We start from the raw sequence: 16,484 nt of genomic DNA on the forward strand, positions 1-16,484 counted from the left end.
TTTTTTAATGAAAATGAGAACTGGATTAACATTCACAGCATTAGGTGCATTATTCAAGCTACCTCGAACTACAATATCTACGATTTTTACTGACACGCTAGTGTATTTAGCTGGTTCGTGTAAAGATTTTGCTTCATGGCCATCAAGTGGAAACCATTCGTGCAATGATGCCCGATGTTTTCAAGGAATCTTACAAAAATTGCCGAGTTATCATTGATTGTACTGAGTTCCATGTTGAACAGCCGTCAAAAAATCAAACACCGAGTCCAGTTTTATTCTAGATACAAAAAAGGATTCCGCTTAAAAGTTTTAGTCGGTTGTACTCCATCTGGCTACATCTCTTTCATTTCACGCTGCTATGGTGGTAAATCTACCGATTCGCAAATAACAAGTACTTGTGGTTTTTTGGATTTGCTTGAACCTGGTGACTTGGTACTCGCTGATAAAGGATTCCCCCAAATTAAGACTGTTCTCGACGAAGATGGTAAAGGAATACTAATGGTTATGCCACCGTTTTTATATAATAAAACATTCACAGCGGAACAAGTACAAGAAACATATCAAGTTGCAAGTGTAAGAATTCATATTGAAAGAGTTATGCAAAGGATTCGAACGTATAAAATTGTTGATAAGTTTACTATTGACTTATTGCCTTACAGTGATGCTATAGTGTTTATGTGCTGCGTTTTAGTTAATTTACAACCACCAATAATTAAAGTAAATGAAGAAAAGGAATCAGAAGATCAATTTATCAGTACAATTATTACGGAAAAGAAATAAAAATTAATTTAAACAACTCAATATCATCTTAAAATTTATCAAATACTTTATTATTATATTTTATAGTGACAAGTATGATACACATTGCAACTTTCAATAATCAATTAATAAAAGTATAAAGTTTTTATAAATAATTTAAATATTTTCTTTTTGATTTTCTACTAGGACCTTTAAATAATAATTAAAATAAAAAAGCTTTAGCTTTGGAATAAGATTAGCTAAAAATTTTTCGTCTCTTTTTAAAGTAACTACATAACTACCCTTTGGTGACCAGATAAATAAATCACATAAATTTAAACCAACAACATACATTTGGACTTGACACTGAGTATAATAAACATGACTTTTCTTGAGACTAGCCTCATTTTCTTTTAATTCTAAATATTTTACGTTAAATTTTTTTTCTTTTTCATCAAATACAGGTTTTGATGCACACGTAGAAGGACACTTAATTTCTAAAATTTTAATAACTTCGTCATTTTTAATAACAATTCCGTCAACACTAGCACACAACCATGATTGAAGTGGCTTGACAAATACGCCAATGGATACAACGTCAACATCAAACTGTTTTATATATGCTTCCACGGCCTTTTTTTTTTCATTTTACACCATACCCATTGCTTTTGTTGTCGGTTTTGAGTATTCACTAAGTTATCAGCTAAAGCTTCACTGTCTTTTTTTTTATTCGTTTTAATTGAATGAGCTTTTTGTGAAGCACTTATTCGATACTTTCTTGAAGAAAACCACTCTGGCGATGCACTCTGCTTTACAGTATTTAAACATAAATTCAATATTTGATACTCATACAACTTCACGTAACAATTATAAAAATTATAGAGTTGAACATCCTTAAAAATTATATTGTGTGAATAAAGCTTAATTTTTTTTGATTTTTGGAGTAAATTGACGATGACTTTTTGGACAATTGTTTTTTGCACATAATCTACAGCATTGTCACATACATCTTCAATAAACATTCTAGCAGATGTTGTCATTGCAAAGTCTTTTTCAAATTTTAAAACATATTGAAACGAACAATTAATTTCTTCTAGTTCTGACGACTGAACGTCGTAAACAGGCCCATAAATCTTTTTTAAACTAAATTCATCAGTAATAATCAGTGGTTTTGCAAAAATTTCTTTGGCGAGTTGACTTGATGATGGTTTACCCCAACTTTGTTCTTCAGATGTCTTCGATTCACCAGTATCTTTATTTATATAATATATTAGTGCGTAAATATGTTTACATTGCGCACATGCTTGGGATACACAAGTGCAACTTCTGTTTATGACGTGTCTAGCTGCATTTAACTGATAGGATGAATCTTATTGTTATTAATGTGTTATTAAATTTTCATTTTAAAATATGATGAGTCTACTTACCTTTAACTCAACTTGGTATGGAGGTTCTGTAGTATTGGTCTGTCTAATTATTTTTGCTTTTATTTTTACAGGTTGATTTTGAACTCTTAACTCTTCTACATCTACAACATTGTCTTCACTCAACTTTTTTCCATTTATAATTTTTTGTTTGTGGAAGTCAATAGAATGAGTTATTTTTTCAAATCCAACTTTTATTATTTTATTCATATTAAAAATTTATCCACAGCAGGTTAATCCATCTTTTAATCGTTCATTTTTCGAATAAAAAATTTTATTTCTCCGCCTTATTTTTTTTTATTAATTAATGATTAATTAACTGTCGCTTGTAAGTGAAATTTTTATACTTATAAATAATAATTATTTAAATAATAATTTTTTTATCTTAAATCCCAGTGTTTACATACAATAAAACTGGTAGTGAAGTTATTTTTTTTGCCACGGGCAGCGCTACGCGTGGTTCCCCTCGGAGCGAATACTCGATAGTTGGGACCGAAATTTTATTCGCCTTTACTGATTATTTCAAAAGAAAGCAATCAAGCTTATAGGAGACACCTAAAATCGAGTAAATCTGATAATGTCAATCAGAATTTTCATAATGGAACGTTATTTTGTTCATATAATGACAATTATTCAAATAATAGCGCAAGAAGCTTAAAAATTTTAATCGGTCGTCTACATTCAATTGAAAAGGTTCTCAAAATCGTACAAAAAGGTTAGAATTATGTAAAAATATTCTGGAACCAAGATTGGCAGTACCCCTGGATAAAATTAGGGTACTGATAATTAAAACTTCTACAAACTGCTCTATAAATCCCTGCAGTTTTGTTTTTCTAAGCAAACAATTTTAATAACTGCTGGCTTATGTATTATTCAGATAAATATTAATTGTAAATTTAACGTAACGGTAAACCTACTGGGAATTGGTTTAATTGGGGACCAGGTTAGACTCATCAATTTTCTCACTGGTTCAGAATGGAAGCCTAGACCCGATGAGAAATCCACTACAATTGTTTGGGACATCTATCGTTGGATATCAACGCTTATGCCTGCGATTATCGCATAATCTATAAGCGATTACCTTGAGAATTTATATTTAATTGAAATTGTAATCTATTGCTGAAATATGTACTTAAATATTATGTTCCACATAGACTATAAGACGTGCCAGCTGTTGGTTGTATCTCGGGCTTGCAATAGTTAGAAATTTGAAATCGAACAATTGGTAATTTTTGGTAACTCGCACCGCTTTTCTTGTTAAGCCCTGCGACTTTCTTAGGTCGGGAGGTGTGACGTTCTCGTCAAATTCCTAATGAAAATTAATTAAATTAATTTATTGAGTATTTAGAAATTATAAAAGATATAAAGTTGTCGGGACTTGCGGGTGGCCAAAACACATGCGTCAGCATGTGACCTGGGCCTCGACGACGTTCTCAAGATGCAACCGAAGATAGACAATGGCTGACGGAGAAAAATTATATTACTTATATTAAATAACTAACCAGTCTATAGCTGGATCTTCTAGTGCACGGAGCTCTGCTCCGCTGCCTAGAATCCGCCTATAAATAATTAACTAATTAAATAACTATAAGACTCAACCAGTAATAGTTATTTAAACCGAGAGCCTACGAGATCCTCTCTTTCCCCTGTCTAATATTTATCCGATATTTTGGAAAATAATCCATTGGGCCGTTCAGAAGGTGCCAAGGAACCAAAAACTCACTGGAGGAACGACGTCTGCTGTCATTAGAGTCTTAGGGGCCAATAATCAGCAAGAAATCATTTATTAATAAAAATTAAAAATTATAGTAGGAGGCTATTTTGTGACGGCGCACATGGGGTCTGTCGACGTCCCAACGACACCAACCTGGTTATAAAATAAAAACATTAACTGGATTTTCCAGAATGTAACATACTCTATTCTTATATTTTTTAATATTTTTTCTTGTATAGTAAAAAGTGGCTTGATAAAATTCTCATACGCACCACCCCAAGCTATAGTACTGTGGTTAATGGCACTTTCAAATAGAGAATGGTACAGCATTTTTAATACTTTACGTTCCATAAAAAGACTTAGTTTGTACACAAGAAATTGGAAATATTTGACTTTTTTAACGATCTCCTGATTATGTATATCCCACTTTAAACAACTATCAATATAAATACCTAAATGTTTACAGCTCTTTATATTACAGCTTTATATTACAATAAAAAAGTATATATTAGTGGATACACTGATAGAAAATTTATGTTGACTCAAGAGATATTTTCTTGATCTAAGAATTTATTTTGGAAGACAAATGATTATTTTACTTCAAGAATTTCTTGTCTTGATTTAGATTTTTTTGGCTTAAGAGCTATATTATCTCCAATCGATACATTCAAGTTTTTCAATTAAAATAACACTATCGTTTGAAAAACTTAAAATAATTCATCAAAGTATATTTCAAAAACCAAATAGTCTTTAATTGTTATACCAAAAAATTAGGAAAACGATTGACCCTGAAGGCCATCCCTGCGACTTCCCGCTAATTCCATATCTGGATGCTTAAAATTGCACTTATGCCGTTTTTGAGCGCTCTTCGAGCTCAAAAATACAGCTTATGTGTTGTTTTGAGCTCTCCGAGCTCAAACAGATAACGTTTCTATACTTTTGAACTCTTCGAGCTCAGAAGTTTAATAAAAGTTTGATAAAACACTATTTTTTGAGTTTTCGAACCGCAATAACTTTTGAATGAATGAACCAATTTCTACGCGGTTGGCGGTATTCGACTCAGTTTTTTAAACTTTTTAAAAAATCTTTAAAACAGTTTCAATTGATCAAACTAGAAATTTCGGAGTAATTCCGAAAAAACACTTTTTTGGGTTTTCTTTCCTGCACGATATCTCTCGAATGAATCAACCGATTTTGACCGAATTAGCGGCGATCGACGTAGTTTTTCAAGGTTAAGAGTTGATTAGTTTTGGAAGTTGATCAATAAAGCCGTTCGAAAGTTAATCCAAAAAAACCACTTTTAAAAAAATTTTTCTTTACAGTTTTTTTTAGATTTCTCGAAATCTATTGGTCCAAATCGGTCCAAATTATATCCAAAATCTAAGTTTGGACAAGCCCTTTTGAATAGCGTCAACCGCGATTGAATCGGTCAAGCCATTCAAAATTTATGAGAGGTTTACATACTTACATACACACACATACACACACACACACACACACACACACACACAAACACACACACACACACACACACACACACATACATACAGACATAGTGACACCCTCGTGGGTATAGTCAGGTAAGCTTCCTGTGACCTTCAAACGTCGAGATCTGATTAAAACTCGATTTCTGTAAAACGGGGTTAAACCAATAACTTCCCGATTTTTGAAAATCTGAGATTTTCTTAGCGGGAAGTTGAAAAAAACTATTTCTTGGAAATAAGTAAATTAATGACTCAAGAAAAAGCCATTCTTAACACAAGTCGGTAACATCTTGAATCAATGTTATCGCCTATCTTGAACCAAGAGACAAAAATTCTTGAAAGAAATATATCTATATCTAGTTTCAGAGTTTAAGTTTTGAAGAAAAAAAATTTCTTGAATCAAGATTGTTTTTCTATCAGTGTACATATATATTTATGAACACTGTATGGGTTACATCTCCACGGGTACAGTCTCACGTAATTAAAATTGCAATATTTATTGCTGTTTGCATATTCAATAAAGGCTTTATTTCTATTTTATAAATGATGACTCTTATGGGAATGAAAATTGGTCCGAAAGCTTATTTATTTACTGTGAGATGAGACAATGCCCGGATTGACTGCTCAGAGATACGAACATCTCACGCATCAAAGGAGGCCAGAACTGCTCGATTGGGAAAAAAAAACGCCGAAAATGATTATTTCGAAGTCGAGGAAGGTCCAATGTATGAAGCAGTAATGGCAGATTTTATAAATGTATGTCTAAAATATTATTTCGTGACTTAGACTGCGAGAAACTTTAGACAAAACTTTAAACGCGTTTTTCTTGAAACTGTCTTTTTTAAAACGATACCCACGTTTTCTCAAGTTCTACTGAACTCAACTACTTGAAATTTGGTGTAAGTCTTCTTTATAAACATCTCTATCGCATAAACTATCCTCATCCCCAAATTTCAATATTTACTATTTTTTTTAAATTCGGAAAACTAAAAAAAAAGGTATAAAAATAAATTTTTGAAGTGAAACTTCTTTAGGCGCATGAGGATAAAATTTTTACGGATGAAACGCAATAATAATAATGATATTAGCGTCACGAAGATGTGCAGCGTTTTTTTCGAAGAAGAGGGGGAGAGCGATTGAGACCGATTGAGAAAGAGTGAGAAAGGGCGAACGTAGCATAAAGCATATAGCCATGGAGCGAGAGTAGGGAGCAAGCAAGTGAAAAAGATCGAGAGAGAGAGTAAGGGAGATCGAGAAAAAATTCACGCAATTAATTGATGTAATCGTTTAGTAAATAAATGTTAGAACTTCAGATGGCAATACATTAATAATTGATGTATAATAATCCAAACACACCAACTAGAAATTCAGAAACTACAATAGATGCTATTTTTACAAGATATTTAGATAGTGTTGAAACACGAACTTATATTGCATATTTTAGTAATTATAATGCTTTGGTCACAACAATACCAATTGAAATCGCATCAAATAATATAAATATCGAAGAAATAAATTAAAAAAATTGAATTTATAATTTGTATTAATTTTCGACACTTTTATTATTTTAAATGCAATTAAATCAACAGACTCGATAGAGTCTGGCGCCAAGTTCCGTTCTCAAGCCAGACTACCGAGTGTGTATATACCGTAAGCAGAACGGTTTTTTGAGGTTACAAATTTTTTTTCAAATTTATTTTGATTTTTTTTTATATGATATTTTATAATAGTAGTTCATGCTTTTTATTACGCGTATTACTTGATTATTATCAATTATCTTTATAATTTCTATTTAAAATTATTAAAAATAATCAGCACAAACTATAGCGACCCTGATTTTTAGATTTTAACTTTTTTCTTATGTAAAAAGCGGACGGCCAGAGACTAAATAATATAAGGATGCATGCTAATCTTATAATAGATGGGAAACTACAGTGAAAAAAAGATATTTGACAGCTTGCAATTACACACGCCAGGCGGCGCAAGAATAACTTTCACATGAACTATAGCTTAAAGGGGATAGTTTGCCACCGGAAATGTATTAAATTAAAATTGTCAATTTTTATTATAATTACAAAAAATACTGAAATCCGAACAAAAACAGTTTCATTGTAAAAAATTCGCGCCAAGTCCACGTTCATAAGACTATTAAGGGGTTATATACAGTTAAAATTAAAAAAAAATCGATTTTTTTTTAATTTTATTTTCTTAATGTACATATATTTAAGAATACACACAGAAAATTTCATATCGTTCCGGTGAATATTTTCAAAGTTACAAGCAAATTTGAAAAGGTGTTCCAGAGTGCTTGGAAGTGCAAAGTCGGAGCGGCAGCGCCTACCTGGAACGCTATCCCTTTTATGCACCTACCTATTGTAAATTCTCCCTTCTAATGTATTTAGATGTGTAAAGCAACAGTGTGTTAGTGTTTTGCTATACCTGAAATGTAAATTAGTATTTTTCTATCCCCAAACTGGAAAATATTTAAGAGTGGTAGTCAGTATAAACAACAAAGCCAAGCAGTAAACTTGTGAGTTTGTTCATATTTTTTTGTGTAATTTTTCGTGAAAATGAAGGCTTCCAGAGAAATGAGAAAATCTCTTAACATACGTAAATCGAGAACAAAAAAGCGTAAAAATGTTTTTAATCCAAAAACAGCTGAAACGGCTGAAAGTAGTTTCAGTGCTTCGGCGAAAAAATTTAAAGAACAAGAGGAAATCTCAGTTCCACGTGATCCGTCTATTGAGTATCGCATTTTAAATTTTATTACAGTATTCGCAGCAATTCTAGTCCTTCTGTCGCGCATTCTTATGAAATAAATAGACGATTTTTATTTGTCATGAGAGTCCTCGGATTAGGGTTAAAAGGTGCAGCAAAATTTTGTGGATTAATGGACATGCGAGCCTTTATATCACAGCCCACTTACGATTTAATAATAGATAATATTCACTCCAGTATAAAAACAGCCACCGAAAAACTTTTTCAACAGGCTTGTACTGAAGAAAAACATTTGACTTCCGAACATCAAGGCAATGAAGATTCGACAGAATTAACTGTATCTGGCGATGGTACATGGAAAAAGCGAGGGTTTAGTTCCTTGTACGGTGTGACATCATTGATCGGATACTATTCTGGTAAAATCATAGATATTGTTGTGAAAAGTTCCTACTGCAAACAGTGTGAAACTTGGAAGAAGAAACTCAGTACCGAAGAATATAAAGAATGGTATGCAGAACATGAAGATACTTGCACTGCAAATCATTCTGGTTCTTCTGGGAAAATGAAAGTTGATTCAGTCATCGAAATGTTCCAACGTTCATTGAAAAAACTTGGAGTCATGTACAAAAATTACATCGGAGACGGTGACTCCAAAACGTACTCAGGAATTTTAAAGGCTGCACCTTATGGTGATCAAGAAGTTGTAAAAAAAGAATGTATTGGACACGTACAGAAACGAATGGGCACGCGACTCAGAGATTGTGTCAACAAAAATGTTGAAACAGTTGAAAACAAAAAAGGAAAAAAAATACAAAAAAAAAAACTCTCGGTGGAAAAGGCAAACTTACTGGAAAGATGATCGATAAGTTGACAGTTTATTATGGCTTAGCAATAAGGAGAAATTGTGATTCCCTTCAAAAAATGTATAATGCTATATGGGCCACATATTACCATTATTGTTCAAGTGACGAAGAACCTCAGCACGACAAGTGCCCGGAAGGACCAGAATCATGGTGCGACTGGCAGAAGGCTGCAGCTGCCAATCAATTATCCACTTTCGAACATAATTATGAGCCATTATCAAAAGATGTTGCTGAGGCTATACATCCGATTTTCACAGATCTCAGCAGTGAGAATTTATTGGAGAGATGTGTAGGTGGTTTTAACCAAAACAACAACAAGAGCTACAATCAACTGATTTGGAAAATCTCTCCCAAAATTGTTCCAGCCGGTTCGAAAACTGTGGAAATTGCTGCATACAAAGCTGCTGGCATATTTAATGAAGGAATGGCATCACTATTGTATTATATGAATGCAATAGGAATTACACTTGGGTCCAATGCGCATTCATATACCGAAAAAGAAGATGAGAAGCGCGTAAGCATTTCCGATCTCAGAGCACGTGAGAGCACCCGAGATGGAAGAATGGCTCGCAGACAACATCAGCTTGAGTTATTAGAAGCTGCTGAATCGGCGGAGGGTGTATTATATGCTCCTGGAATAGACAACTCCATGTAAGTTAAAAAAAAAACATTTTTTATCCCATGTAAAGTGCATTCCAAACTTTAAACGCGTTTTTCTCAAAATGGTGTTTTCAAAGTCGGTGACCAACATTACTCGATAACGGCTAAACCGATTAGTCTCAAATTTTAACACGACCTTCTTAAATATATTTTTTAGTAATTAATCGAAGATTTTTTCTCTCCGATAAATATTTTTTTTTTTTTATAAACAATTTAAGGCCGAAATTTCGGTGAAAAATCAATTTTTTTTTTTTCAGAAACCGCCATTTTGTCAAAAAATTTTATTTTGCTTATTCCTTCGATTAATTACTAGATTTAACATTATTTTAACGAAATCTGTTTGGTTTTTTAATTTCAGATGATCCAGTTCCGAGATATAGTGGTCACCGCAAAACGTCTTTTTTGAGAGGAGCTCCTGGAGATCAGCTGTAGCTCTTTTTCAAATAAATATTTTTACTAGTACTAAGTCTTAAAATACAGTTAAAAGATACCATAAAATGTGTATAAATTTTTGGATCAATAAATTTAAAAGTTTTCTCAGAAAAAATTCTGGAAAATTCACTTTTTTTCGGCCGTCTAACTGTATATAACCCCTTAAGAAAAAAAATTTTTATTTCTTTACAAAAAGATATAAAATAAAAAATTAAAAAATCCAAGTAACCGATATGGTTGTATATGATTTTTGGCCATTAAAAAAAATTTTGTTGTAAATTTAAAAATTAAAAGAAACAATTTTGGAACGTACTTGGTGTGCGTCATTGTGTACTTTAATTTTTTTTAAAAGTCCTAGTAGATAGATTTTAGGAATTTCATAAAAAGTGAAATATTTCATAACCACGCACACTAAATACGTTCCAAAATTGTTTCTTTTAATTTTTAAATTTACAACAAAATTTTTTTTAATGTCCAAAAATCATATACAACCATATCGGTTACTTGGATTTTTTAATTTTTTATTTTATATCTTTTTGTAAAGAAATAAAAATTTTTTTTCTTAATAGTCTTATGAACGTGGACTTGGCGCGATTTTTTTACAGTGAAACTGTTTTTGTTCGGATTAAATAAATTCCCAACATATTTTTTTTTTCCTCCCTCTGAGTCTCGGAAATCTAAAGCTTAAAAGAGAATAAATATTAACGAGACCCGGAAAAAAATGATCAGACCTGATCAGACATGAACAGGCATGAGTCTTCAGGCCTGATCAGATATGAAAAATGACCATGCCTGATTAGGCATGAATTGACCTGATCAGGCCTGATCAGACATGGTCGGGCTGAAAGCCCATTGTTACTTTTAATTAATTATTTTGCTTAATTTTATGGATATAGTACTTGATAGAGTCATACGCAATTCTCTAGAATAAATTAAAATAAAAAAAAAATGATTACATATAATTGTACGGCTGTAACACCAGTAGTCACCCATCCAACTACTAACCACGCTCAATGCTGTTTAACTTTGGTGATATCCATGTGGCTTTAAGTTCCCGCCTGCTGTGCTGCTATCTTATATGGCAACAATTCTATGAAGTACATAAAGTATCGAATAAGTTTATCATAAATACTAGCCGTTACCCGCCCGCTTCGCGTGGCATAAAATACATGCCAAGTGAAAGAAATATTAAATTATGTTATCTAGCTGCCTAATTATTTATCATGAACGGATTTTACGAAATTAAGACACCCTTAACTACTTAGGGTCTTATCGATTTATATGAGTTAAAATAATAAATAACACGGCTTTCCACATCACCATGGAGGTACTGTGTCATACGATGCTTTCCCATTATTTTACATGGCGGGATCCCCAGTAGGCCTACACCATGGATCGACGTGAGTGTCAATGCCATCAAGTTTAGAATTTGTTACACATATCAAATCTATATAAATATAGATTGGATATAAACAACTTAAACCTAGGCATCAATACTCTGTCGTGCTAAATAAAAAGACAGTAATTTAACTTATATCTTTTTTATTAACTAATTCTAAATGAACAATGGTTATAAATTTAAAACTATGAACTTTTTACCATATTGCTATCATTTTCTATTTTATCATTGTTCTTATTTTTATACTGTTATTATTTTCATAGTTTTAAAATTTTTTTGATCACTAATTTTGTATATTAGAAACGTAAATTAAAATCCAAAAAACACATTGTTCATAGTTTTAGCTTTACAATAAACCTGAAAACTATTAAAATATATTATTTATTATATCTATTCGTTTTCAATCTATAAATGTATCCAATCAATTAACACTAAACAAAATTGAAAGCTTGATAAACATTTCTTTTGTAACAGTAAAAAGAAATTATTATATAGATAAAATATTTAAAATAATTGAATTAAAAACCATTCTAGCGGTAGATCCAAAAATTTTTTTAAATTTTAATATTTATTGATTGGATTACTGTTTATTTTCTGATTCTATCGATCTAATTTAAAGAAATTATTAATATAGTCAAAAATAGAAAATTAAATACTTAAAACTTCTTTATATACAACATTCTTGGTTTTTCCTATTGGTTGAAGAATGACCAAGCTGTCAGGTGAACTTACTCTTGAGCATGCCACGTATAGTTGGCCATGAGAGAAACAGTCATTTCTTGAATCAATACCAGTCATCTTTAAACTCTGCCCTTGTGCCTTGTTAATCGTCATGGCATAACAAACTTTGACAGGAAATTGCAGACGTTTAAATTCGAAGTGGTAATCTGATGGAATCAGAGGGATCCTTGGAATGAATACAGTTTCTCCTTCATATTTTCCGGTGAAAATCATGGCTTCAATGACATTTTTGTGTAAGACCTTGACTTGAAGCCTGGTACCATTACACAATTTTGGCGGATTTAAATTGCGGAGCAACATTATTGGAGTGCCAATCTTGAGTTGAAGAACATGAGGTGGTGTCCCTGGTGGATTGAGTGTGTGTAAGAATTCAACAGGATAGTGGACAGCTGCTTCATCCTCCAGTACTTTGTCCACCGATTCATATCTTACTTGCTCAGTTGGCAGTTTCTCCAGCAAAAAGTTGTTAATACAATTGACTTGTTCATTGGTTGGTGTGAGGATGGCTCTCTCCTTTAACCATGAACTACAATTATCGCCAGCTTTGTCAATATTCGGGTATATTTTGTCAGTCAAGGTGATTAAATCTGGGACAGTTTCACAATTAATATAGGACACGTTTATTCTTCCGTCTTCTTCCGGAATTTGGCCATCACCTATATCAATCAGTATTTTTGAAAACTCTTCTGCTTTCGAATTTGGCTGAAGATGAACACGCATATTGATAGTCAAAGATAAAACTTTGACCGAAGGCCATAAAATTGATGACTTAATACAGGCTTTAACTTCATCTGCACGTGTTCCTCGTGGCACAACAGGCAAAGTTTGTCTAAAATCACCGGCCAAGAGAACAATTACTCCTCCCATAATTCGGTCGCAACCTCTAATATCTTTGAGCAATCTGTTTAGAGCTTCAATACCATTTTTGTGAGCCATAGTGCATTCGTCCCAGATAATAATTTTTGTTTCTCGCAGCACATGAGCCATATCACTCTGTTTAGAGATGTTACAAAGTGGAGACTCAGAATAACCTAAATTGAGAGGTAATTTAAAGGCAGAGTGAGCTGTTTTACCTCCGTCTATCAAAGTCGCAGCAATTCCTGAAGAAGCAACGGCTATAGCGATGTTTTTTTCACTCCTGATTTTCGCAAGCAGTAAATTGATTAAAAACGTTTTTCCAGTACCACCTGGAGCATCAAGAAAATATAACTGCCCAGAATCAGATATAATCGAATTTAAAATTTCATTGTAAACTTTTCTCTGTTCTAGATTTAATTTAGGAACATTTTCAGCTACAACTTTAGTTAAATAGATGGTGTCGTAAGCCAATTCACGCAAATATTGACGATTAGTGACAATAAACCTTTCATCTCGGGTTGGAGAGTGGAGGCCGAACTGAAGAAGTGTTTTTCCAGACATTGATATAACAATATCTTTAAGTAGTATGAGACATTTGTTGTAAATAACGTCAAGTAACAGCTCAACATTTCCACCGTCTCGTTCTACCTCTCTCTTAATATCTTCTGAAAAATAATCTCGATATTTCTCCCATAATTTCGATGGGTCGTCAACATGACAAAAAACTAACATAATGGCAAACAGCTCACGGATCTTGTAGGGCGAATCAGAGATGCAAGCTTCATCCAGAGTGCGATACCAATTAGCGTAATCTTCTAGAAGACCAAGTGCTCTACATGCTGCTTGAAATGTTGGATGAATCACTCCATCAACAGTTTTCAAAGCAGAAAATGATGTAGGACCTCGAATCTCATGTAGGAGAAGACGCAGGTGATAACATTCAGTATTTCCGGGATGCACGGTATAAACTCTACCTAAAACTTGATCTTTCTTGACTCCTAAATAACCTGAAACAACCTTACCTTTTTTCTTCTATCAAAGCGGTTATTTTTCCATACGTAATAAGCTGGAACTTCAACATACAAAAGAGTTTTTGCAAAGTCATCAACTTGGCAAAGCTCAAAAAAAGCCATTAGTGTTGTTTTTTTTGGATTAATTACTTTGTCAATCACATCTTGCTCAGTAAAATAAATTCTTTGACCATTTTCAAGATGTACAGTAAGATGCATCACCGAAGGAAACCTGTCATGAATAGGAAAACGAAATATTCGCCAGACTGCTTCAGAGCTACTGATGTAACGTCCCGCCTGGTACTTCGTCACCTCATCAAAATCCTGAACGGTAAACGATGCTTGGTCAGATCCTTTATTTAAATAATTACAGATGTATTTTATGGCTTTTACGGAGTTACAACTCTCAACATTAACATGAGTCCCGAAGGTATGGGATAGAACGGGATTATACGGCACTATCCATCGGTTGTCGATTTCAACTCCGTTAAGTTTGAAAGTTTTTCCTCTGTCTGCTGGTGATCGTCTACGATACTTGGGATATCCGTCATCTCCTGTTTGAGTTTCTTTTAAAAATTCCTTTGGGAAATTTTTTGTGCACTTACCATCAACCATACAGGGTGATTTTAAGTTGAAAGATCCACATGGACCGTGAACCATGGTTGTCTTGATAATTTGATAAAGATCTGGATTTATGTCTGGATCAGGTAACTCAGCGCAGATAATTTGGTCAATAGACTCTGGTCTCATTTTCTCTTCTAACCATAATAGAATATGAACATGAGGGAGTCCACGTTTTTGCCATTCTATGGTATACATGTGACACCTTGTGTCACCAAAGATACGACCTACTGTAAGAAGTTTTATCATATGTTTCACTTTCACATTGAAAACCCTCGCTACGATGTCATGTCTATCATAAGACTGTTGACCTTCACTCAAAAGCTGCGTTATTTCCGGCCACTTAGGATTGCAGGTGAATGTTATAAATAAATCTGGCCGTCCATAATGACGTACATAGGTCATTGCATCTTGAGTTCGCTCATGCATGTAACGGGGTCCTCCAGTAAAAGAAGAAGGCAACACAACCATTTTTCCCATTGTTGATAATTGTTCATCATTTTTTGACAAAGCATCTTTCAAGTGAACGTATTCCTCACTTCTCAGTTTTTTTTGGTTGTTACGAATATAGTTAAGTCTTTCAGTCTCAATTTTTGCGTACATGTCAACTAAAAATTGATTTAAAAGATTGCGGAATCGCAATAAATAGCACACTTCATTCTCACGCTCCATAATCCTAAAGCTGTAAAATTCTGAAGCAGATACTGTCTTATCGAGAGGCAGTTTAGTCGTCTCGTCACGCTTAGATATATTGATGTGATAGCCATCTTCTCCATAACAGAACATCAAAGGATATTGTAAAGCATCATATGAGCGGTGTGTTTCACTAATTCGCATCAACTTATTGTCTCTACTGTGAAGAACAATGTCTCTTTTTTCGAAATCCTGTCCGACAATGAGAACTGCAACTTCTTTTGCCTGAGGAGCATTAAAACGGCCCTTATGTTCTCCAGCCGGTTTTCTGTCAGCATTAATTATTACTTTGAAGTCTTTTGATCTTTTAGGAATTGAATCTATTGCAGCCTTAAAATCCTTAAGATATTTGTTATGCTGATATAACAACTTCTGCAATTGATGAACTAATTCCGGATAAACGCCAGGATAAATTCCACAACGGATGTCTCTTTCATGACATTCATCACCAACAAAGTATATTTGAAGAAAAGAAGGCTTTTGGTTAGGTTCAGACATCAAGCTGCCTATTCTGTGATAAACCTGCCCTTGAACTTTGAAAGTTGGCATAAAATTTCCTTCTCTTACCTCTTTGGCTCCAAAAGATGTCATTTGGAAACATCCATTATACTTACGGGTATTTTTTAGAAAATGTTCTGACAATGGATCCTGATGAGTCAATAAGCTGTGTAAAGGTTCAGGATGGAGGCCAAGCTTAGAAAGTTGAACTTTACCACTACTGCAGCACATTCCTTGAGTCTCATCTTTCCATTTCAAAGCATTACACCATTGGCAAGGAGAACGGGGACCAAGATTGACAATTTAGTCATTGGAATAATCAATTTGACAATTGTATTTAAAACCAGATAAACACTTAGAAGTCCAGGGCAATAATTTAGTCCTTGTTGTTTTTTCATGGTATTTAGCTGTAGCTGCTTTATTAACATGCGGATTTCTAGTCTGATAATCTTTTTGAGCTTTATTAATAACTTCAGGATGATTATTAACATACGTTTGAACTGCTTTTTTTTGGATCTCAGGATGATTTTTTTTGTATTTTTTAACAGCCTTTCTCTGAACTTCTTTATGATTTACCGCATATTTTGAAGCAGCTTTTCTAAGTTGTTTAGACCTAATTGTACCTGAAAAT

General features: G+C 33.3%; 2 protein-coding genes and 1 pseudogene across 2 annotated transcripts in view; 1 reads left to right on the forward strand and 2 right to left on the reverse strand.

The window, feature by feature from the left end:
* Positions 1–233, reverse strand: part of LOC123268017 — a 4,199-nt pseudogene extending 3,966 nt beyond the window's left edge.
* LOC123267761 overlaps positions 1–16,484 on the forward strand; it is a gene marked incomplete in the record, with an annotated part of 391,343 nt that overhangs the window by 202,300 nt on the left and 172,559 nt on the right.
* On the reverse strand, positions 12,081–16,084 carry LOC123268018. Its single transcript, XM_044732898.1, has 2 exons — positions 14,192–16,084; positions 12,081–14,063 (listed from the first exon to the last, which is right to left on the reverse strand). The coding sequence occupies exons 1-2, from the start codon at positions 16,082–16,084 to the stop codon at positions 12,081–12,083; spliced, it is 3,876 nt and encodes a 1,291-aa protein (XP_044588833.1).

Source organism: Cotesia glomerata, linkage group LG6, assembly GCF_020080835.1.
Source record: "Cotesia glomerata isolate CgM1 linkage group LG6, MPM_Cglom_v2.3, whole genome shotgun sequence".
Taxonomy (NCBI): Eukaryota; Metazoa; Arthropoda; class Insecta; order Hymenoptera; family Braconidae; genus Cotesia; species Cotesia glomerata.

Coding starts and splice junctions, on each gene's coding strand:
- LOC123268018 (XM_044732898.1), bottom strand. CDS start 16,084: ATGTGCTGCAGTAGTGGTAAAGTTCAACTTTCTAAGCTTGGCCTCCAT. Junction 14,064..14,191: donor AGCAAGATGTGATTGACAAA/GTAATTAATCCA, acceptor CCGCTTTGATAG/AAGAAAAAAGGTAAGGTTGT.